We start from the raw sequence: 21,670 nt of genomic DNA, 5'->3' as shown, positions 1-21,670 counted from the left end.
GGGACAAACCCTCAAGTGCTGGAAGTCAGTTATCCTGACACACACAAACCCCCTCCCCGCATTTCTTCTCTTCTGTAGGCCTGGCATACCGAGCTCTCTCCATGGTCCTCCATACCCTTCAACCTTCCTTTAGCGTCTTTGTTGCTCCTCTCTGCTCTCTTTCCAGGGTCTCAGCATCTCTTTTGAATCCTGGAGACCAGAAGTGGAGCCAACACTCCAAGGGTGGCCTCACCTCTGCAGGATAAACCGGAATGATCATTTCTCGGCTTCTCTTGATCTTCTCCCTCTGTTGATGCAGCCCAAGACGTCGCTGGCTTTTTTGGCATCTCCACCTGATCTCCCACTGCGAGGGGCTGTGCGGGGTCTCCCCTCCCCCCAGGCCCAGAAAAGGCTCCCGCTTTTCCCCTCCCCCAGTTCCGCCCCTCCCCCCAAGAGGCGGAATGCCTGGAAGGGGATTTCCTGATGGAACTTTCGCTTTCCCTTTCCCTCCTCTTTGGCCGGTTGCGCCTGGACGTCTGCCTAGCAACAATGACGATTTGAGGGTACTTTTTTTTCAATTGGTTGAGCTTGGCCAATCGCCGGCTTCCTCTGGATTGTGGCGTTGTTGATCGACCGGGGTGAGTCTCCATTTCCCTGCAACTTCGAGAGAGAGCAGTGCTGGTTGAGGATCGCTGCTTAAGATGGCCAGGAGCTCTGCGCCCCTCTGGCTCTTGGTGCTGCTGGCGATCGCCCAGTGGGAAAGTTCCGTTGGTGAGTCTCTTTGGGGCCTTTTTCAGCCCCTTTTTCTTCCAGGGACTTTTTCTCTCTCCTCCCCCCAAAAGTTTATTCCCAGAAATAAAATCCTGCTTCAGTCCTCTTTCTAGTCCGCTCCTCCTCCCCACTTTGGCCACCTTGAGATTAGGTCCCAAAGCCTGGATGGGACTCTGCTGCCTCCCCCCCCCCCCACTTCCCCAGGAGAGCCCCTCTGGGAGCAGGACAAGGGCGGCCCCTCCAGACCTCCGTCAAGTCTATCTGGGCGCCCCCAAGCTCAGTCCTTTCCCTCCCCCAAAGCGGAGATTGTGGGAAAGGGGCGTTTGCAGGTGATCAGGTCAGTTCACAAACTTCCTGGCTGCCTCCGCCCAACCCCTCCGCCTGGGTCCTCTTCCCTGCCTTTAGCTGGGATTCGTGGCTCTTGGGGGCTTCTGGTGCTGGGAGGACCCGGCTTGTTTCTGGAATCGGTTCCGTGTCTTGGCAGAGGTTGCTGCAGTGGAGCGATCCGGGCTCAGATTGTCCTGTGAATGCAGCAGGATGAGAGTCTGGATAATAATCTTCCTAAAGATTCCTCCTTCCTGGTTTTCACTTCTTTTTTCCGCTAAAAAACCTTTGATGTTCCTCGATCAGGACTTTGCATGTCAGAAACTGAAATCCTTTTGTATGTTTATCTTGGATTCCCCAGAAGGTTTAAAGGTGACAGGACCCTCCTCACAGAGACTGAATTTAGGGAGAGGATCCCAGCTGAGCCCCCCCCCCAACATGATTGGTCTCAGCAGGGACCCCCAAGAAGCCTCAGCGGGGGCAGAGGGTGGGGGCAGGGAGGGGAGGCCCCAGGGGCTTCTGGGATGAGGGGAATTCTGGGAGTTGAAGTCACAATTGACCCAGGATTTATGCTGCTAAGGGAGACATTTATTACGTGAATTTTGACCCATTTTATGACCATTCTTGCCACAGTGAATCCCTGCAGTCATTAAATTAATAACAAGGTTTGTAAGTGAATCTGGCTTCCCCATTGTTTTTGCTCATCAGAAGGTTGCAAAACATGGCCACACATGACTGCAACTGTCATAAATATGAACCATTTGTCTAAAGTGTCTGAATTCTGATCATGTGAAAATGGGGGAATGCTACAATGGTTGTAAGTGTGAAAAATGGTCATAAATTACTTTTTCCAGTGCCCTTGTAACTTCAAATGATCACTAAACGAACTGTTGTAAAAAGAGGACCACCTGTATACCGCTTCACAGTGCTTTTACAGCCCTCTCTAAGCGGTTGACAGAGTCAGCATCTTGTCCCCAACAATCTGGGTCCTCATTTTACTGACCTTGGAAGGACGGAAGCCTGAATCGATTTTGAGCCAGTCAGGATTGAACTCTGTGGGTGGAATTAGCCTGCAATGCTGCATTCTAACCACTGGGCCACCTTGGCTCAAGGGATGAGGGGGAGCCCCACTGAGCCCTGGGTCCAAAGCAATGTTCCCTCTAATTTTTTTTCAGTGTGAGCGGAAAAGTATAGTGTTTGAGCGGTACATTTTCATGCCTGAGCACCTGAATTTTTTTAACAGATGTCACCTAAGACAACAACAAAATCAGTATTATTTGAAACTCAAAGTTATGTTTATTCAAGGTACCCACTTAATTAAAAGTGTTATATAATATCAGTATCACTTAACAACGGTGCTGCTTAGCAACCAAAATGTTGGCTCAGAAAGTCTAGCTTTTGAAGCACGCAAATCTTAAAGCTATTGTTACAACACCCTTGCACCCCTAACCCTTTAGAAAAAAAACCTCTGGGGTCTTCAAACCTGACAGCTTTAAGACTTGTGGACTTCAACTCCCAGAATTCCTCCTCCAGTCACGTTGGCTCAGAAACTCTGGCAGTGAAGCATGCAAGTCTTAAAGCTGTCAAGTTACAAGATCCTTGCACCCATAACCCTTTAGGGAAAAAAAACACAGGGATCTTCAAACCTGACAGCTTAAGACTGTGGACTTCAACTCCCAGAATTCCTCCTCCAGTCATGTGGCGGCGACGTCATCTGCGTGGATCTGCTCCATCTTTGGGTTTTTTCACAGGGGGCAGGGCTGCCGCTGAAGATGCCGACGAGCCTCCCCCACACCAGAATAACTCCTGCCGCCTCCCCCTCCTCCTCCAAGAGGACCACCACATTTGCTGCCCAGCGCTGCAGCCGAGGTGAAGCCGCCAAAGCTCCCGCAGGCGCCCCCGCCCATGGCAGCGGCGGCGGTGCCTGCCTCCCCCTCCGCTCGGAACACCTCACCTAAGCAGGGGTGCTGGCGGGAGCTTTGGCGGCTTCACCTCAGCCGCAGCGTTGGGCGGCAAATCTGGCAGTGCTCTTGGGGTAGGAGGAGGCAGCAGCAGATATTCCGTTTGAGCAGAAAGCAGGGCAAGGGATGGGAGGAAAGGAAAGCGCCTGAAGCGCCCGAAGCGATGGGCTTCCGGAAGGCGGAAAGCGGGAGGGGAGAGATACTGGCAGGTCAGGTGTCCAGGAGAGCCATCTCGGTGCCGCCGAGGCGGGGGGGGGACGCCAGGTGCTGGGCTGCCTCTGACTCGCCCTCTCCATGGCTCCCCAGGGCAAACCAAGCAACAAAGCGAGCTAGAAGGACCGCCGTTTTTTTTAAATATCTCTCCCAGTCTGGGGAAGTCCTTTGCGGGCGGCCAGTTCTAGCTGCCTGCAAAGGACTTCCCCACGTTTGCTTTGATAGAAATCTCTGCGCGGCAGTTAGAAACCTCTGCGCGGGGGTTTCTTGCCACGTGCGCGGCCGCGCAGCCGCGCACCTTAGAGGGAACAGTGGTCCAAAGCCAAGTCCTGTTCGGATGACTGAGCTCTGGGACGGGAGGGGGGATTTCCCAGCGGGGTGGGGGGCAGGAGGAAGATCCAGGTGGACTACATGGCCTCATTGCTGCTCCCTTCGCTCCCCACTTCGCCTTCCGAGATCTCCCGAGCTTTTGAGGGGGGGTTGGTGGCTCTTGGCGGCTTCTGGTGCTGTGGGGACCCGGATTGTTTCTGGAATCGGTTCGGTGTTTTGGCCAACGCCGAGACTGAACCTTTGAGATAAGGCTGCCCTGTGGATGCAGCAGGAGAAGAGAGAGAAAGGCTCCTTTTGAATAAGGTTTCTAAAGATCCGCCTTTATTATGTTCACTTTCTCCTCCATCCTAAACCCCAAAATCCCCAGAGCTTTTCTCTAGGACAGGCAGGGATCTTTCCACACAAAATCCTCCTCCTTCCATTTCAGGAGCTCTCAGCATGGGTCAGTTTGCAGAATCCAAAATATTTAAAATGTACTTACTATTCCTTAGGAATCAGGAAGGGGCACAAGCTTTTTGCTCTGAGAAACGACCCTATGAATGGAGCAGCTTTTCAAAAGACAGAAAGAAAATCTGTCAGGATCTTAAGGATTAAAGAGGCTGGTTGGAGGCAGAAGAAGAGAAGAACCTCTGGATGGGGAGCATGAAATGAAGGGCTTGCTTGGAGACAGACAGGCCCAAACTGACCTGAAGGGGTTTCTTGACTGTGAGGACGTCCAACCCGAGTTCCATTCAGACGTTTCTCCTCTCAGGCAGACTTCAGGCTTCCTCACTGCTCAGCCCCACAAGGGAAAGAAACAAGGGTTCTGGATCACGGGGAGTCCGATCCCCCCTCCTTCTGTTGGAGGAAAGCTCCGATCCCTTTGGATCCTGAAATCTCCCCAGAGCAGGAAGTGGATCTGGGGCTCCCTTTCCCCAAAAGCTCTGAGAAGCCTCCGGGATTGTGGGGAGGAGCAGGAAGGGGGAGGCCCAGGCCTTTGCCTTGGACTGGGACGGACTGGGAGGCCATACTGGAGGGAATGGGTAGGGGGACTACAGGCAGTCCTCTACTTAAAACAGTTCATTTAGTGACTGTTTAAAGTTGCAATGTCATTGAAAATAGTGACAAAATGACAATTTTTAACACTTATGACCGTTTTAGCGTCCTTATCGTCACATGACTGAGATTTGGATGCTTGGCAACTGATTCATATTTATGACGGTTGCAGTCTCCCCATATCACGTGACTCCCTTTTGCAACGTTCTGACAAACAAAGTTAATGGAGAAACCAGATTCACTTAACAACCAGGATATTAATTTAACAACTGCAAGATTTCATTTAACAACTGTGGCAAGAAAATTTTTTAGATGGAGCAAAACTCACTTAAAAATTGTCTCACTTAGCAACAAAAATGTGGGCTCAATGGTGGTCATAAGCCGAGGACTCCCTGTGTTTATTTCTCTGGGCTTTGGAGGTCCCGCCCTTTTCCATGGAGACCCAGGTTCTGCCCAAATAAGTCCCATGAAGGATCCTGAAAATGATCTTTCAAATCTTTGGTGAAAGAATTTCTCATCTGAAGAGCTTTCAGAATGGAGACCAAAAAGGGGCCTTGGGGATTTTCCAGTTTAACAGATTTCCCAGCTGCATTTTGTTCATTTTATTTTCTTTTTATTCCTGTCACCTGGTTAGAAGTTGTTGTTTTTCTGTTCAGTGGGCAGCCTTAGAGCCTCTTCCCAGCTGAGCCCCCCTCCCACCCCCCATGGTTGGTCTCAGCAGGAACTCAAGCAGCCTCAGTGGGGACAGGGGGGGGGGGGCAGGGTGGAGAGGTCCATGGATTTCTGGGAATGAGGGGAATTCTGGGAATTGAAGTCCAAATGGCTGAGTCTGAGAAACTCTGATTGAGGCCTTTACGTTGAGAGTCACTGATCATGTGAAGGATTGGAGAGCAGGATCCCAATCCCCTCCCGAGGAGGCTGAGGGGCATTTCTGCCTTTCTTTGGGCTGACAAAGTGCAGGATGAGCCCCAGAGGAGGACGAGGGTCAGAGCAGCTTCTGGGGAAAGGGAAGGGGGAGATTCAGAGGAAAAGCCTCCGGGAATGATGGTTCCGGGGCCCTAACTGGGTTGCTGAGATGGAGAAATCTTGGGATAATCCCAGTGAGATTCCCTGTGGAAGGAGGGGGAGCCCCTCGGAGTCCTGGGTTCAAGGCCGATTCCTGCTCAGATGGCTGAACTCTGGGAGGGGAGGGGGATTGACCAGGGCGGTGGGAGAGGGACAGGAGGAAGATTTGGGAGGCTCCGTGGCTTCATTGCTGCTCCCTTCTCTGCCCTCTTTGCCTCCCCATATTGAGGTTAGGGGGAGGGTTCACATTGGCCTCTGTTCTCACCCAGATTCCCCCTCCCCATTTTATAACGTCTGCAGCTTTTAACCAGCCACTTGGGCCCCCAGTGATGTCAATGGAAAGTTGGGGTGACCAGGTGGGGTTTCCTGATGCTTTTCAGCTTTTGGGGCTGGAATCCCCTCTTTTACCTGTGGGGCCACTGCAGCCTCCTTGGGGCAGAGACTGAGCAACCCTGAGGGGGGTTTGAGGGAGGCCTTGCTGGAAGGGGGGAGGACACAATTGGGGCAGGTGAAGTTTGGGGGACCCGACCTTCCCCTCCTCTCTCACCCCCCACCTTCCCTGCCCTCCAACCCTTCAGGCCCCCCAGAAGCTTCTTCTTTCCCTCTCAGTCGCTCCCTCATTCCCCCTCCTGCCTCCTCTCCCCCCATCTCCCCCTACCTTTCCCCCCTTCCTCCTCCTCCCCCAGCTCTCTTCTTCCTCCTCCTCTTCCTTCTTCCTCCGCAGAGCCTCAGATGGGAGCCTCCATGAGATCCGGGTCCTTGACTGAAGCCCCCTAACTCTTCTCTTCTGGCTCCCTTCCAGGCGCCTCCTCCCACTCCCTGAAGTATTTCTACACCTCCATCTCGGACCCCAGTCAGGGGCAGCAGCCCCACTTTGTCGCTGTGGGGTACGTGGATGGTCAGATCTTCAATTACTACGACAGCCACAGCCAGAGGGTGCAGCCTCGAGCCTCCTGGATGGAGAAGTTGGGGAAGGAGGATCCCCAGTACTGGGACAGAAACACCCAGATAATACGTGGCCATGAGGAGTCGTTCAGAGTAAACCTGGAGACTCTGAGGAGTCGCTACAATCAGAGCGAAGGTGAGTGATGGGTCTGGTGGCTCCTCCGGCCCCATAATCCCCTCCCCAGGAACCAGAGGGGGGAGAAAGGGGTCCCTTCAAAGGGAAAGGCTCCTTCCACACCTTTTGAAAAGCCTTTTTTTATATATGTTTATTCTTTTCTTTAATCAATATAAGATTGTCCTTGTCTCCATTGCTGACGATTTCTGCCAATTGCAGTTAATGGAAACGTCTTTCAATTTCTCCTTCTCTCTTTCTGGATGTTGATATAAACTGAGGTAAAAAGAGACCGAAATCTCTCCTCCCCCCATGACAGTTGGAGGGTCCTGGGTGGATCTCCTGCTGTGGGGGAGGAAGGGGATCAAAGGCCCCTCCCCTCCCTGAAAAAAGGGCAGGTGGATCCTAAGGAGATCCTGGGGGAAGCAGATCCTCCTCCTCCTCTCTGTTTCCACCCCAGAGAAATGAGGGATCTGGTGCAGATCCACCTGGGGAGACTAGATCCCTTTCCTTCTCCCCCTTTTTGGGGGCAATGAGGGGGGCCCAAACGCCAGGAGCTTCTCCTCATCCTCCAGTTGGAAGGAGAGGCCGGGAGGCCCAAATGGGGTGGGGGCTCTTGGAGGGGGGATCAGAGGTCCAGGATCCTCCCGATAGTCTTGACGGGGAAAGAGAGGAGAGGAAGAAGCCTCCATTTGGGGCCCTTCCTGAGTCCCTCAGAGCCTTCCTGGCTTCCCCTCCTTGGTCCCTCAGGCTGAACTCCTGCCCTGCCCTCTTGGAGGGGCTGCCCTGGATGGGGGGGGCTCTTTCTTCAGCATAGCCCCCCTTCTTCTGCCACCTTTGGGGGGAGAAGATTCGCCTCCAAGGAACCTCATTTAGGAAAAGGGATGGAAGGAAATGTGTGTATAGCTAAAGGCTCCGAAAACCTTCTCCACAAAGATCCCCCATTTCCCCTCCTTTCCTCCCAAGAGCTCTGCCAGTCCTGCCCCTGATCCCCCAGGATCCCCCCAGATCCCTCCAGGCCCCCTGCTGGCCTCCCAGGGGATCAGGGCTGGGCCCTGAGGGCTCCCCCTGGTGGAGGAAGGAGGAAGGAGAGCGGCCGGAGGGGAGGGGAGCCTCCTTTCCAGGCTAAAGAGCCCCCAAGGTCCCAACCTTCCCTCCAAGGGAGGCTGCTTCCCCCCCCCCCCCCCCATTGCCTGGGTCGCCTCCTCTGGACCTTCCCTGGCTCCCTCCTCTCCTTTCGGAGGCCTTTGGACCACAACTGCTCCCAATACTCCAGATGTGGTTGCTCTGCCTTGATTCATGTAGAGGCTGTGTGACATTTGCCTCTCCTGTGTTTTCAATACTGTTTTAATGATCCCTGACGTCCTGTCAGCCTTTTAAATTTCCTATCTGATTTTTACTAAAACCTTTCAAGAAAAAGATAAAAACTAATAGAAAGTAACATAAGGAAAGGAGAGAGAGGAAAGTTTATAACTTCTCAGCAGTTATAAACATAAATATATTTTAGCCTCTCTAAAGCCTCCTTTCTTAAGCTTTTGACCCTGGAGGATCCCTTGAACTGTTTTTCAGATGTCAGGAAACCCCCTGAACATCCAGGCTCAGAGATGGGCCAGAATTGTTTCATGCGGAGACCTGTAGAGATGCATTAATAGTGTTCTTACACTAAACATCAACAACGAAACTTGCCTTTTCAATGTGATCCCTGTGCTTTCTTTTTGCTGCACAGATATTCAATTCTGTGCCAAATCTGAGATAAGAACATATTTCATCTTCAAGGGAAAGAAGACAATTTCTGTCTTAGCTTTTGATGCTTCTGAAATGACAGAATTTGTTCTCGGAGGTTGAAAACTGCAGCCAAATATTTAGTGCTTTCCTGTGAATGGCAGCAGATTCTTCTTGGACAGAAACCCAGGACTATTTTTCCCATGGGGAGATCAGGGAATCTCCTCTCGAGGGAAGGATCAGACTGGATCTCCCAAGGATCTTCCTCTTCCTCCAAAGGGAAGTTCTCTGGCTGAGCAGAAGATGCAGAGAAAGGATCCCCTCACCTGTCATTCCTGGGTGTGGAGAGGAAAGGAGAGGACTGGTCAGTTTAGTTCAACTCTACTTCCAGGTGGTTTTCCCTTAGATTCGAGGGTTCCTGGCGTCCTTCCTCCCTCTCAAGCCCACACAGGAGTAGAAACAATTCAGGATTTCCTTTTGGTTTTCTTTTGAATCCAAGAATCTCTTCACTTGAAGTTGAAATATCTTCTCCAGGGCCTTCCAGAGCCTGTAAGCTTCAAACTTCATTTCAAAGGTCAGGTCAATAACCCTTTGGGTCTCCAGATCAGACTGGGCCACTTGCTGCTGTTGCAGAGGGAAATATTCCTTTGGGGCCCTTCAAGACTTCATTCCCACATTACACTAAACCATGGTTTGTTTCTGGTTAGCCCAAAGTGGGAACCAGCCCTTGTGACTTGGTGCTATTTGTGAACACAGAGCATGATTTATGGTCACAGGGATCCCTGCAAGCATTTTCCAGATCGACCAGATCCTCTTTGAGGCACAAGATCCTCATTCCCTCTTTGCAGCTGCAGGTTCAGGCAACTGTTCCCTCTCTGGGATCCCTTCCTCCCCCCCCCAAGAGTCTCCCCTGCGGAGGAATGGCAGAAGGAAAGATGGAAGGGTCTCCCTCCTTCCGTTTCTTTGCGACTCCTTCTTTTCTCACTCTCCCTTGGGATCCTCTGCTGGCTTTTCCAGACTCGCTTTTCCTGGGGAGATTCAGGGGCTCCATCCTGGGGGGAAAATGCAGGGATGCTGGTCGAGGGAAGGGAAAAGGGCAATTACTGATGGGGATTTCTTTCCCTTGAATGCTTGGGAGGAAATGGGGGTGTCAGTGCCTATGTCAAGGTCACTTCAGGGCGGGGGTCTCTGTCTATCTTCAAGACTCCCCAAACCATCCTCTTGTCTGTCTTTCAGGCCTTCACACATTGCAGTGGATGTATGGCTGTGAGCTCCAGAGAGATGGAAGCAAAGGTTGGTTTTTCCAGTATCGCTACGAAGGGAGGAACTTCATCACCTTTGACAAGGAGACCCTCACCTGGGTGGCTTCCGATCAACAGGCCCAGATCACCAAAAGGAAATGGGACGCTATTCCAGGATATAATCAGAGATGGAAAGACTACCTGGAGGAAATCTGCATTGAGTGGCTGGAGAAGTACCTGTCCTATGGGAATGACACACTGCTGAGGACAGGTGAGCATCTGGATCCAGGCTGGACTTTCCTCCTTTATGGCTGGATCTCCTGTACACATTCAGCCCCTTTGGGTCCCTGGTCTTTAGCCTGTTTGCCCTGGTGGGAGTCCCCCCCCCTTTCAGCCCCTCTTGCATGTAGACCCCCCTCCCCTAGGTCTACCCCTCCCCCCTGGGGTCCTTCATCCCTCCAGGATCAGCTGGATGAGATTAGGATCAATGGGGGAATTGCAAACAGGAGCTTGATTGCCCACAGCCCCTCCCTCTCTGGGGGGGGACCCTCTCTCTCTTCCATTGGCTTCAACCTCTCTCTGCCCCCCCCCTTTTGAGAGGCAAAATCTCTTTTCCCAATTGATCCCTGTGAGATTCTCTTTGATCTCTCTTCCTCTTAAAATTGGGGTTGTCTCCCTTTGAAAGAGGCCGGGAGCAGCCTCAGTTTCAGGGGAGCAGAAGAAAAGGCAAAAAGTAGGGAGAATCTTCTGTGTGGTTGTTGTCTTGAAAGGGACCTTAAAAGACCATCTCCACTTTCCCTCCCCTGAAGGCAGCAGCCCAAGATCACTCAGAGTTCAAAGCAGCCAGAGAGGAATTTCCTTGGAGCCTCAATTTGCTTCCGGGGTTTTTTCAGGCTGAGTTCCTGGGAAGGACTCAAAATCAGGAGTCCTTCTGGTTGAGCCTTTTCCAGATCTGGATAATTTCCTAAAACTCTTGGAGAGGCTGCAAGTGTGGAATGTGAATCTTTGGGTTAAAACTAAGTGGTGGGAGATTTTCCTGCCCCTCCAAGTTTCCCATCCACCTTCCAGGCTCTGGAGGGGCTCAGAGTTAATTCTGGGGGTGCCATTTCTGCAGAGACCCCAAAGGTGATGGTGAGCAGCAGGAAGGAGGTGGAGGATGGGATGGAGACGCACATCTGCCGGGTCCATGGCTTCTACCCCAGGGAGATCGATGCCTCCTGGAGGAGGGATGGGGAGGTATCGCTGGAAGAGACCTTCCATGGGTCTGTGGCCCCCAACGCGGATGGGACCTACCACTACTGGATCAGCATCCAGATCGACCCCAAAGAGAGGAGCCGCTATCGGTGCCACGTGGAGCACGACGGCCTGCAGGAGCCTCTGGACTTGGAGCTGAAGGGTGAGAGGCTGCAGGGAGGGGAAGGCTGGGCTCTCTGGCAGGCTGGAGGGTGGTGGGAGAGAAATCTGACCCCAGCTGTGTCCAGATGTGAGCATAGCTGAGCTTTCATCCATTGGTCCTTCCAGTGTTTGAGGCTGGAGAAGCTGCAGGGACCAGACCGTAGAACTGACTTCGGGTGATGGAAAGGACAGAATCCCATCCCAATACTTGGCCGATCCTGATGAAATTCCCTATTTTACTTCAAATAATAAAATGCAAACACTGAAACTGAAGAAAAAAAGCATGCAGAGCTGCCCAATTCCACTCAGAATCATGACTTATTGGGGCAGCCTATAAAAAGAACAAAAATGTTTTTGTTTAAAAAATGTAGTTTACATTGTTGTGTTGGAGAAGTTTTTGTTTTGGAAGTTGCTATGAGTCAGAAGGTGGCAAAGGGCTGTTTTTGAGTGGAGAAGCCAAAGATGAATTCAGTTGCATTCATGCTGGGCTGGTGTGAGAAGAAGGCAGCATCCTGAGGACACGTCCTCTAACAACGGATAGCAAGGCGCCTTCATGTTACTTTGAGAAGGACCCAAAAATGAGCCCATGGAGTTTTTAATTTGGGGTATTTCCAGATTTCACTTCTTTAGGTCTCTTCCCTGGTCGGGAGGATTGTTTGGGGTTCTCCTTCAATGATCTGCTCTTTCTCCCAATTCAGAACCAACCAATTCAAAATCCAACCTGGGGCTCATCATCGGCTGCGTTGTGGCTGCCCTTGTCCTGGTGTGTGTGATTGCTGGGACTTTGATATTCCGCAGTAAGTATCTTTTTTGTATTTTGAAGATCTTTCTGTCTTTATTGATGGGACAAAGGGTCTGTGAAGCATCTCCTGGGGTTCTTCCTCCTATGGAGGGAGAGTTTGGATGAACTCTGGTGGATTTTCTCTTGTCCTGGCGTGTGCAATTATTGGGACTTTGATATTCCTCAGTAAGTAAGTAAGTACTGGGGGGGAGGGGGGTGATGGAAGGAAGATGGGGAGATTCCCCCCCAAGTCTCTCCCTTTGGGGAGCTTCTCCTGGGCTTCCTTCTGTCCTGTTTTCCCAGCCCTCTTGGAGAGCATCTGAGATCTCTGCCTCTTGCTGGGACTCCAGTTTCTATTCAGCTGAGTCTGAGATTCGGGCAGTCCTGTCTTCTTCTGAGTTGGGAAGAGGCATCCCAGTTCCTTTGTCCCTTTCAAAGGCTTTGGTCAGAGAGCAGCAGAGAAGGATTTCCATGGAAACCTTCCTCCCCTCCCAGCTGATCCTTCTGCTTCCCCCAATTCCCCTCCATCCATCTCGGAGGCAGCAGGTCTCTCTTGGGGCAGATCAGGAGATACATTTGTATTTTAAAGATCTTTCTGTCTTGGTTGATGGGACAAAGTTTCTGTGAAATATCTCCTGGGGTTCTTCCTCCTACAGAGGGAGAGTTTGGATGATCTCTGGTGGATTCTTTTGAGCTTTCACTGATTTTTATTCTTGCAGAGAGACGACGTCAAGATGACTACAAAGCAGCACCAAGTGAGTGATTTGTCCTCTTTCCATGTAATCTCCAACTTAGAGCAGGGACCAGGGACACAATTATTTGAGAGGGGTGTGTGTATGTATGTCTTCCTCTTCATGCTAAGAACCAGGCTGGGGAAGATGAGCCCCCTTTTCATTACAGCCAGGCTATTAGTAGAAGTGGAGACCTCTAGGAGAAACATCTGGAAGAAGGAACCTTTAAGAAGAGGAGAAGACACAGGTGGCGGAAGGTCCCTCTGACTGAGGACATGCTCTGTTCCCCAAGAAGGCTGAGAGGAAAGGCTTGGCCAAGTGAGAGTCAGAAGCTCCATAAAAGTAGGGATGAAAAGGGGGCATTTTGAGGGAAAAGGAGCTTTGGGGGATGCCAGCTGGATCTCCTCTTGGTCTCCTGTCCCAAAGACTCACAACTGGTTACAAAAATAAACTTTGAATCCATCTGTATCTTTTTAGGCCAGCTCTGCCTTCTGGCTTTGTATGATGTAAATAATAAATTTTAAGAATTCTTTCTGATGCCTTTTAACCAAAGCAGTTTGATCCAAACTCTCTCCATGTTATTTCTGCATTTTTTATTGTGTGGGAGAGAGAAAGGGAGGGAGGCAGCTGGAGTCAGAAAGAGCTGAGCTTCCTATAAGGAGGGAGAGACAGACAGACAGAAAGACAGACATCCTCCCTCATCCCCTTTTTCTTTCTCTTCCAGCAAGTGACAAAGGATCCAGCAGTTCAGACCAGGGTGAGTTGGAGGGAGCAGCTGCTGCATGAGACATTCTGACCTTTTGCAAGACTTTGGGGGGGGGGGATGAAAAGAGGGAGAGGCCCCCACTTTTAAAAGCCCCCCCCAATTCATTCTGCAGAGGAGAAGAAGAAACTCTCCTTGTTGGATTCAAGCAGGGGAGGCAGCCCAGAGTCTGCATGGTGGAGCCTTGGCCCCCTTTGGAGGAAAGAGACCTCCATTCTTTGAGGGGAAATAGGGAAACCATCAGTGAGGCCATCATCCCCAGTGGTTAGAGACTCCTCTGGTGGCATAGCTGAGACCTGGCTGACTCTGGAAGGGGGGTTGTTCCATTCTCAGAGATGTGCCCAGATGGGTTCAGGGTTCGGGATCCCAGCTGAGACCCCAGGCAGGATTGGTGGGGCTACAGGGGTCATCGGAGAATCTCTTCTGGCACTCAGGAGGCTCCCACCCTACAATTCTGGTGGTGATTTCCTGTTTCTGACTGGGCTCACCAGTTGGGATTGTTGCTACTGTACCAGCCTCCCTGATGCATGGCCAGCTCCCTGCCTCAGCTGCTGGGGGCATCCGAGGGTTGGCATGAGGTTGCCCAGGATTATGGTCCTGGGAGACCTCAATCTGCCATCCCTGTGTTTGGTCTCAGAAGCAGCCCAGGAGTTCATGGCTGTCATCCGGGGTCCAACTGGAGACAGAGGTCACACACTGGACACGATCTTTCTTTCAGACCAAATGCAACAGGATCTGATGGGAGATTTTGGGTTTCATTTTAGTGTTTTAAATATTCTACGTGGCATTTCATTGAATTTTACTGTGAGCTGCCTACAGTCACCTTAATGAGATAGGTGGAGATGGGAGTTTAATTAATAAATCAATAAAAAGCTTTATGTCCTCTGAGAAGTTTGGGAAGCTGAAGAGGTTGAATGGTGAAGAGAGAGATTTCTCCTCCTCAGAGGATCCAGACATTCATTCATTCTGTGCCTTTCTCTCCAATCCAGGGAGCAACCGGACTGTTTAGCAGCCCCCTTGCAGGTGAGTGGTCTCAGTGGGGGCCGTATGGGGTGAGAGGGAGGGGGCCTTTGGGGTCCAAGGACCAAGTGAGGGTAAAGATCCTTGGGAATCCCTCTTCTCTCTCCTATTCACCTCAAACATTGGAAGGTAAGGAATTTGGGGGAGAGGGCTCGGTGGAGGGATCTTCCTGCCCCCAAACTCTGATCCTCTGGCACCTCTCAGGCTCTGACTGTCTTGATCCAACTAACCCTTGGATACTTTCTCCCTCCTCTTTGCAGGGGAGACGCCCAGCATGAGGAGAGAGGAGAGAAGATGGGATCGGCATGTCAGCCTCTGCTTTGCTCCTGCTTCAGCTGCCATTAAAACGGGGAGGGAGGGGCATGGTATTTGGGAGGGGAATCATTGTTGTGCTGGAGGAAGCTTCTAGACACTGAACTGACCACCTTACTGCGCATGTGGAGGAGGAGTGTTTCCTGCCAACGGTCCAGCATTCCATCCTGGTGATGCCTTTCAAAGTTATCTCACACCTGACATTTGGGAGAAATATGATTGGACTGTGCACGGGGATGCCAAGGGGAGGGGAATGAATGATACAATATCTTATTAGCTTTCGCGCCTAATTAACCAGACTTAGCTTAGCTTCGCAACTGTTCATTTATGATTAGTAAAAGTACACTTGATTTCAATACAAATGGAGTCCAGTGGTTTTCTTTCCTGATTACTGAATGAAGTGCTACTGACACGGCCTCCTTCTGAATTAGGCCGGACTCTCAGGAGGAGCCCTTTAGGCCCTTCCGGCATGCTGGAACCAGGAGAGATTTTGGGGTCTTTCATCACTGCTTTTATCACTGAATCAGTAAACTTTTTCTATTATGATTGAGGAGCAGAGGAGAAAAGAATATATTGTGTGTTACTAATTGTGGAATCAAAAGATTTCAAATTGGGTTTCGTAGATAATAGTTTAAATAGGTTGCATAACCCCCTTAATGGGCTTTTGCTGATTAGTCTTAGTGGAGAGAGGTTGGAGGCTAAAGATGAGGTTTTAGAGATGGGTTTATAGAGAATGGGGTGAGGAATCGGATGAAGACTTCATTGGCTTTACTTTACGAAAGATTGATAGGTTGTTAATTTTCATTATATTTGTTGGGGATGAAGGTGGAGGTTACTTTTTGCTTTTTCCTTGTGTTAGTTTAATCTGTTTAATGTGATCTTCGATGAAACTATTACTAAGAGAAGTTTGCATTTTCAGATTTTTGTGGCTAAATTAGTTGATGTATTTTTAATTGATTATTGCAAGGTTATTTGACCATATATTTCATAACACAAAGTTTGACAATCCATATACTGAGGGTAACATTAGACAGTGATTTTTTTTATAGATTGCCATTTATGGCTTTTCATGATTTAGAAAAACAGATGATGAAATCAATTGTCAGGCTGCTCTCTCCTTCACAATTGCACATCTTTAAATGATTAAATCTTTAAATCAATAAAGGATTTATTTTCCTCGTACTTGATTGCTGTATCTTTGGGGAGGTTGGAATTAAGAGGGATTCTACCCTCCTTGTTGATCAGAGACCCCGATTCCAATTTCACTTTGAGTGATGGGAAGGGGAAGGAAGCAAAGCAGAATCCAGAAGGGGGAAGAACTGGGGGGGCTCCTGTGGGCTCCTTTGGGGAGAAGGCAGCCATTTTGCTCCTGTGTCCGGAGGTTCCTCCAGCATCACCAGTTGATCTTGTGTAAAAGGGCGACCTGGTCTTGGCTTGGGGGTGGCAGCAACAGAGGCTGCCTCTCCCTCAGAGCCTCCTTTGCCTCCGGCTGTTGGCCAAGTGGCTGCTCTCTGAGCCTCACCCAGGGGCCCTTCGGGAGACAGGAGCTGAATGCCCAGCCAGAGCCCTCCTGGTCCCCTTGCAGAAGGGCAGCTTCTCCTGCTTCTGGGAGATCCTCTCTGGGCTCCTCAGCTGCCCAATATGGTGCAGTGGCCCAAGAGTGGGGAGACCCCTGATTGATGGGAAAGGTGTCCCCCATATTACAATGGTTGCTTTGGGGGCACGGAGGAGTGAAAAGGATGGGGGTCTCTTCAGGGTGAAATCTACTTACCTTCTCTACTGGTTGGCAAATGTGAGCGTGCGCACGCCCCCTCCACGCATGCGCAGGACCTTCTGCGCATGCACAGTGTCCAAAACAGATATGATGGCGTCTGGGTGGGCGGAGCCTGTTACCGAGTGCGCCTGCAAAGGTAAGTAGAAGAGCGAGTGGGGGGGGGGAAATCCGCTGTGCCACACGATTTAGATTAGCTGCTTTCTAGCCAATAGAAACCGTCTGTCACAGCTGATCCTGGGAAATACCAGTTCGCCCAACCCGAGAGCCTTTTTTTACTCCCAGTTCAGGCGAACCGGTCTGAACCGGTAGCATTTCCCCCCTGAGCCTGTCCTCCCCCTTCCTCAGGACTAGCTACCTTTGGAAGCTTAAAAGGAAAACTTGGAAACATTTTGCAAGAATTCAGTGCATTTTTCAGCCTCTTCTACGGATTCAAAACGTTGAGAAATGTATTTATTAATTAGAATATATGAACGTTCAGCTCACATAAGCGGCTCTGGTCAGCCAACACAATAAAAATATCAATACAAGAACAAAAGACAATAAATAAAATGCAGGAAAGAAAATTGAGCACCAAGGATAAACGAGGCCGACACAAATTCATTCAGTTTCGTCTACAGGGAGTCCTCGACTTATAACAGTTCATTAGTGACCATTTGAAGTTACAACAGGATTCAAAAAAAGTGACTGATGACCATTTTCCACACTTGTGACCGTTGCAGCATTCCTGTGGTTGTGTGACCAACCTTTGGCCGCTTGGCAACTGGTTCATATTTATGGTTCCACCACAAAACTGCGTTCCACTAAACCGCGCTCGATGAAACTGTGTAGCTGATGTCATCAACAGGGCGACAACAGCGCGGAGACAGAAGCACGCTGTAAACGCTAAACCTAAAATTAACCCCTAAACCTAATCCTAAACCTAACCCTAAACCTAACCCTAACCCTTAACCTAACCCTAACCCTTAACCTAACCCTAAACCTAACCCTAACCCTTAACCTAACCCTAAAGCTAACCCTAACCCTAACCCTTAACCTAACCCTAACCCTTAACCTAACCCTAAACCTAACCCTAACCCTTACCTTAAGTTGAATCGGCTTGCTTTCAAAGCGCTATTTAAAGCGCCCTTCTTTCTCCGCGCTGGCTGTTGTCGCCCTGTTGATGACGTCAGCGACACGGTTTAATCGGGCGCGGCTTAGTCGAGCGCGGTTTTGACGGGTCACGCATATTTATGACTGTTTCAGTGTCCTGGAGTCCCATGATCCCCTCCTGTGTCCTTTGGCAAGCAAAGTCAATGGGAAAGCCAGTTTCACTTAACAACCGTGTTACTAACAATTTGAGTAACTCATTTAACAACCGTGGCAAGAAAGTTGTGAGCAAATGTTAAGTGAAATGTTCGGCTTAATTCTGGTCGTAAGTAGAGGACTCCCTGTACCAGGCTAGACACCAGGAGGCAGTGAGTTCAGCTGTGTGATTTTGGACCAGTCTTCGTGTCTCCACAGGGTTGTTGTGAGGAAAACAGGAGAAGGAAAGAGCATTATTTATGTCCTCAGCCCTGAGTTCTTCATGAAAAAGATAAAGGTGGGATGTGAACAAACTCAGGGGCTTCACTCTCTCCTGATCTCAAGGACACCTGAAAGAAACACAAAAGGCCATCGTGGTTCAGCTTAATGTAACGTCCAAAGGAAATAATGTCCCAGTGGGTTGGTGGTAGAGCCTTCGTCATGTCCTTCCTTGATGACTTTAAGGATTGAGGTTCAGGAATCGGAAAATTATAAGCAGAGAACTAAAGAAAAAATAATAATTGTGTGAAAGTCTTCATTGCCTCTTTCCTGGGAACAATCCCCCCCACACACACATTTAATGACTTTGTCAAGATTGAATCGCTTTATTGCCTTCCAGCTTCTATCTCTATTCAACTGGCCAATTGTAGGAAGTTAAATCCCACCCCTCCTAGAAAAATGAAATATCCTGGGAAATATTAAAAAGGCAGACTATTATATTTCCCTGGATCAGAAATGGAGAAACATTTCTTTAGGTAGGAAACAGACTCACTTTTAATAGCCCCCACCTTTCTCAATGGGCCATTAAAATGCCCAAGCCAGTCTATTCTACATAACAAAGGACTCCCCCTTCAGTCCAGGGTGATGGGGTTAAGGGATGATAGTATTAGCCCTTTACCCATTTCACCACAAGTCACCTGGGAAGAAGCAATGCTCAACCAAACATGGACTCAAAGCACAACCTAGAGAGTTGCCCCTGCATGGCCCCCATGGGAGTCTGGCAACCAATCAGAATACAAGATCAAGATCAATGGCCACAGAGAATATAAAACCAGGGACTTTCAGCATCTCGCTTTCTTTTATCTTCTTCACCCAACATCTGGAAGCATGTGATCACCTTTCCCCCCTAGGACCTCAAGCCATGTGGTCCTGTCCACCATTAAACCATCTTTCCAAGCAGCCTCCATGTTTCCAGTGTCTTTTCCCCCACTTGGAACTGAATCCAGGAGGACATTTCTTCCCACACAATGGAAAGGCGAGAGGGGTGGAATGTGTAGGGAGGAAACGGGATGCCAAGATGCCGTCCTGGGAGGGTGAGAACTTGCAAAAGGCCAAGGTCACAACTGCAGGTGTTTGCTGGGGAAGTGGACTTTTCCCATAACAAAAGCTTTACAATTGGACAACGCGAACACCTGAGGGCTGGGAGAAGGGAATCTATGGTTTAACTGACCAAGGTTTCATGTGGGAAAACCAGAGCTGGTTTTGCTTCTTCAGTTCCGAGATGGTGAATTCAATAAAGTTTTACTTGTGGGGAGTCAACGACCCTGAGAGTTTCTTTTTTGGGGAGTTCGCTAGTTGGACCGTTGACAGCTTTGTTTAACAACCGAGTTGCCAGTTCCAATTTTGGTTGTTAAGTGAGATTACCTACACCCAGGGATGGGATCCTACTGGTTTAACAAAAGAGGGGAAATGACCGAAAGAGATAAGAAAATAGAAAGAGGTGTAGGAAGTTATCACCCAGCCCTCTCCCAGAAAAATGAAATATCCTAGGAAATATTGAAAAGGCAGAATATTTCTCTAGATGTGAAAAGAAAGAAACATGTTTTAAAAGACAGAATAGCTGCCAGTAGCTTCCTGCCCATCCCCACTTTGTCAATGGGCCATTAAGAAAGCCAAACTAGTCCCTTTACATAATAAAGACTTCTCCACTTCAGCTCCAGGGGGATGGGATTAAGGCATGATAATATTGGCCCTTTACTCAACTGACCATATGGGATCTGAGAACTCAACCAAACCTGGATTCAAAACGCAGCCTAGAGAGCTGCCCCTGCATGGCCCCATGGGTGTCAGACAACCAATCAGAATATACTTCTTATACAGGAACAGGAAACAGAGAGGTGGGACTGAACAGGTTATAAAAAGCCTAGCAAGCCCCTCCTTCGGCCCTTCTCTTCTTCTCCACCAACATTGAAGCATGTGATCACCTTTTCTGTTCAGGGCTCAAGCCATGTGGCCCTGTCCACCAATAAACCATCTTCCCAAGCAGCCTCCATGTCTCCAGTGTCTCCTTCCCCACTTGGAGCCGAACCCAGGAGGACGTTTCTTTCATCAGAGGGAAAGAGGGGGAGGGAAAAAGAGAGGGGACAGAAAGAAAAACAGACAGAGAGAGGAAGGGAGGAAAAGAGATGGAGAGGAAGAGAGACAGAAAGAGAGAGGGAGGGAAAGGGAAAGGGGAGAAGAAAGAAAGGGAGTGAAAGAGAGGGGGAGAGAGAGGGAAAGACAGAGGGTCAGAGAGAAAGAGAGGGGGGAAAGAGAGAGGGAGGAAAGGGAGGGAGAGAAGGAGAAAGAGGGAGAGAAAGAGAAATAGAGAGGGGGGAAAGAGGGGGAGAAAGATAATTGATATTACCAAAGTATTTCTTTTTATTGTTGTTAAATGTAATATTTCAAAAGCAGGGGGGGAAAAGAAGGGGCATAAAAGTGCATTTATGTTTTTCTTAAAACAGCTGAACTCTGCCTTGTTTATCATTATTTTAGGTAATAAAACCTCAGTATTCAGGTCAAATTGCCGTGTTGGCACTTTGCGATGAATAAGTGGATTTTGGGTTGCAGTTTGGGCCCTCGGTCTCTAAAAAGTTCCCCATCACTGCTATAGGGGCCTCCTGCTTGAACAAGGGGTGGACTAGAAGACCTCCAGGTTCCCTTCCAACTCTGTTCTTCTGTTAATTCTGAAGAATTGACACTGGAGCTATAGAAAGCGTGCAAAATGGAGGAAGGGAAAAGTTCCCTTCAAGAGAAGCTCAAAACAAGAAGAGGCTCATTTTGAAGAAGTGCAGCAAAGAACAGGAGAGAGAGACAAATATATTCCTTCCATCTTTTACTGTTGCAATTTATTAATAAAAATATAGAAAAACACAATTAATTTTTTTCACTGCCTTTTTCCATTGAGCTAGAAGCCATTTCCCTGTTTTCCACAGAAATATCACTTGAGTAGGAGAAATTTGAAGGGTGCAACCATTTCGTGGTCATTCTCTAACTCTGCTAAAGGAGACCCATCCGTGGGGCTTCCATCCAAATACAGATTTACAAGCACTAGAAGGGATCACAGAGGTACTTTAGTTAACAAAACAAAGACGAAGTCAAGCTGTGCTGGAGACCAATATTAAAGCCTGTAGTAAAAGGGGAGGGTTCTGTAAAAGGTTCTCACAGGCCAAATTTGAACAAAGGAAAAACTGGTGCATTCATTGGTGCCTTTACTAAAGAAGACAGTGGCTTGGAAACAGGATTTTGCCCTTTCCACAGTGGAGTTTCCAGGGCCCAAGTTGCTACTCTGCAAAACAGTTTGGCCCCAAAGGTTTCTCAGTCTGGAAACCAATAAAAGCCACCCAAATGAAGGCAAGTCTGTGTGTCTCAGGAGAATGTGGCATCATCCACTTTGGGTCAGTCACTGGGACCAGACGTTTAGTCTCCTCATCTTTCAGATTCAACCTGGAGCCTCTCCTCAGGGAACTCCCCTCTCACCAGAATGTAAGGAGCACAGAGGAGAAGCTGCCCCCCCATTTTCCCTTCCCTTCCCAGCATCACAATCTTGTGAGAATCCACTGGCGCAAAATATTCCAATATTTGATTTCATTCTGTAATTCTCTTTGCTGTTTGGCTCTATTTTCTCATTTAATTTGATGTATGGTTGGTGTGAGA

General features: G+C 49.3%; 3 protein-coding genes across 7 annotated transcripts in view; 2 read left to right on the top strand and 1 right to left on the bottom strand.

Annotated features, from left to right (window-relative positions):
- LOC116503420 (major histocompatibility complex class I-related gene protein-like) overlaps nt 1-15,882 on the top strand; it is a 465,627-nt gene extending 449,745 nt beyond the window's left edge. Inside the window, exons 8-11 of the mRNA XM_032209823.1 lie at nt 13,330-13,362; nt 14,358-14,391; nt 14,649-14,688; nt 15,122-15,882. Of these exons, the coding sequence (XP_032065714.1) occupies nt 13,330-13,362; nt 14,358-14,377 (53 nt within the window). The 3' untranslated portion in view covers nt 14,378-14,391; nt 14,649-14,688; nt 15,122-15,882. The remainder of the gene's footprint in view (nt 1-13,329; nt 13,363-14,357; nt 14,392-14,648; nt 14,689-15,121) is intronic.
- The window catches only part of LOC116503374 (major histocompatibility complex class I-related gene protein-like), a 556,717-nt gene that overhangs the window by 203,265 nt on the left and 331,782 nt on the right, over nt 1-21,670 (bottom strand). The window lies entirely within an intron of this gene.
- The window catches only part of LOC116503386 (H-2 class I histocompatibility antigen, Q9 alpha chain-like), a 504,076-nt gene that overhangs the window by 417,443 nt on the left and 64,963 nt on the right, over nt 1-21,670 (top strand). Inside the window, exons 1-5 of one of the 4 annotated variants that reach the window (XM_032209776.1) lie at nt 598-750; nt 6,481-6,759; nt 9,694-9,969; nt 10,813-11,094; nt 11,792-12,038. The exons of 1 other annotated variant lie outside the window; for it this stretch is intronic. In XM_032209776.1, the coding sequence (XP_032065667.1) occupies nt 681-750; nt 6,481-6,759; nt 9,694-9,969; nt 10,813-11,094; nt 11,792-12,000 (1,116 nt within the window). In that variant the 5' untranslated portion in view covers nt 598-680 and the 3' untranslated portion in view covers nt 12,001-12,038. Of the gene's footprint in view, nt 1-597; nt 751-6,480; nt 6,760-9,693; nt 9,970-10,812; nt 11,095-11,791; nt 12,039-21,670 lie in introns of those variants that run through there. 2 more of the 4 variants (XM_032209779.1, XM_032209780.1) reach the window with 2 other exon arrangements.

The sequence above is a fragment of the Thamnophis elegans genome, chromosome 2, assembly GCF_009769535.1.
Source record: "Thamnophis elegans isolate rThaEle1 chromosome 2, rThaEle1.pri, whole genome shotgun sequence".
In the NCBI taxonomy this organism is placed as follows: Eukaryota; Metazoa; Chordata; class Lepidosauria; order Squamata; family Colubridae; genus Thamnophis; species Thamnophis elegans.
The sequence above is the reverse complement of the archived record's forward strand: the minus strand, read 5'-3'. Positions and strand labels throughout refer to the sequence as shown.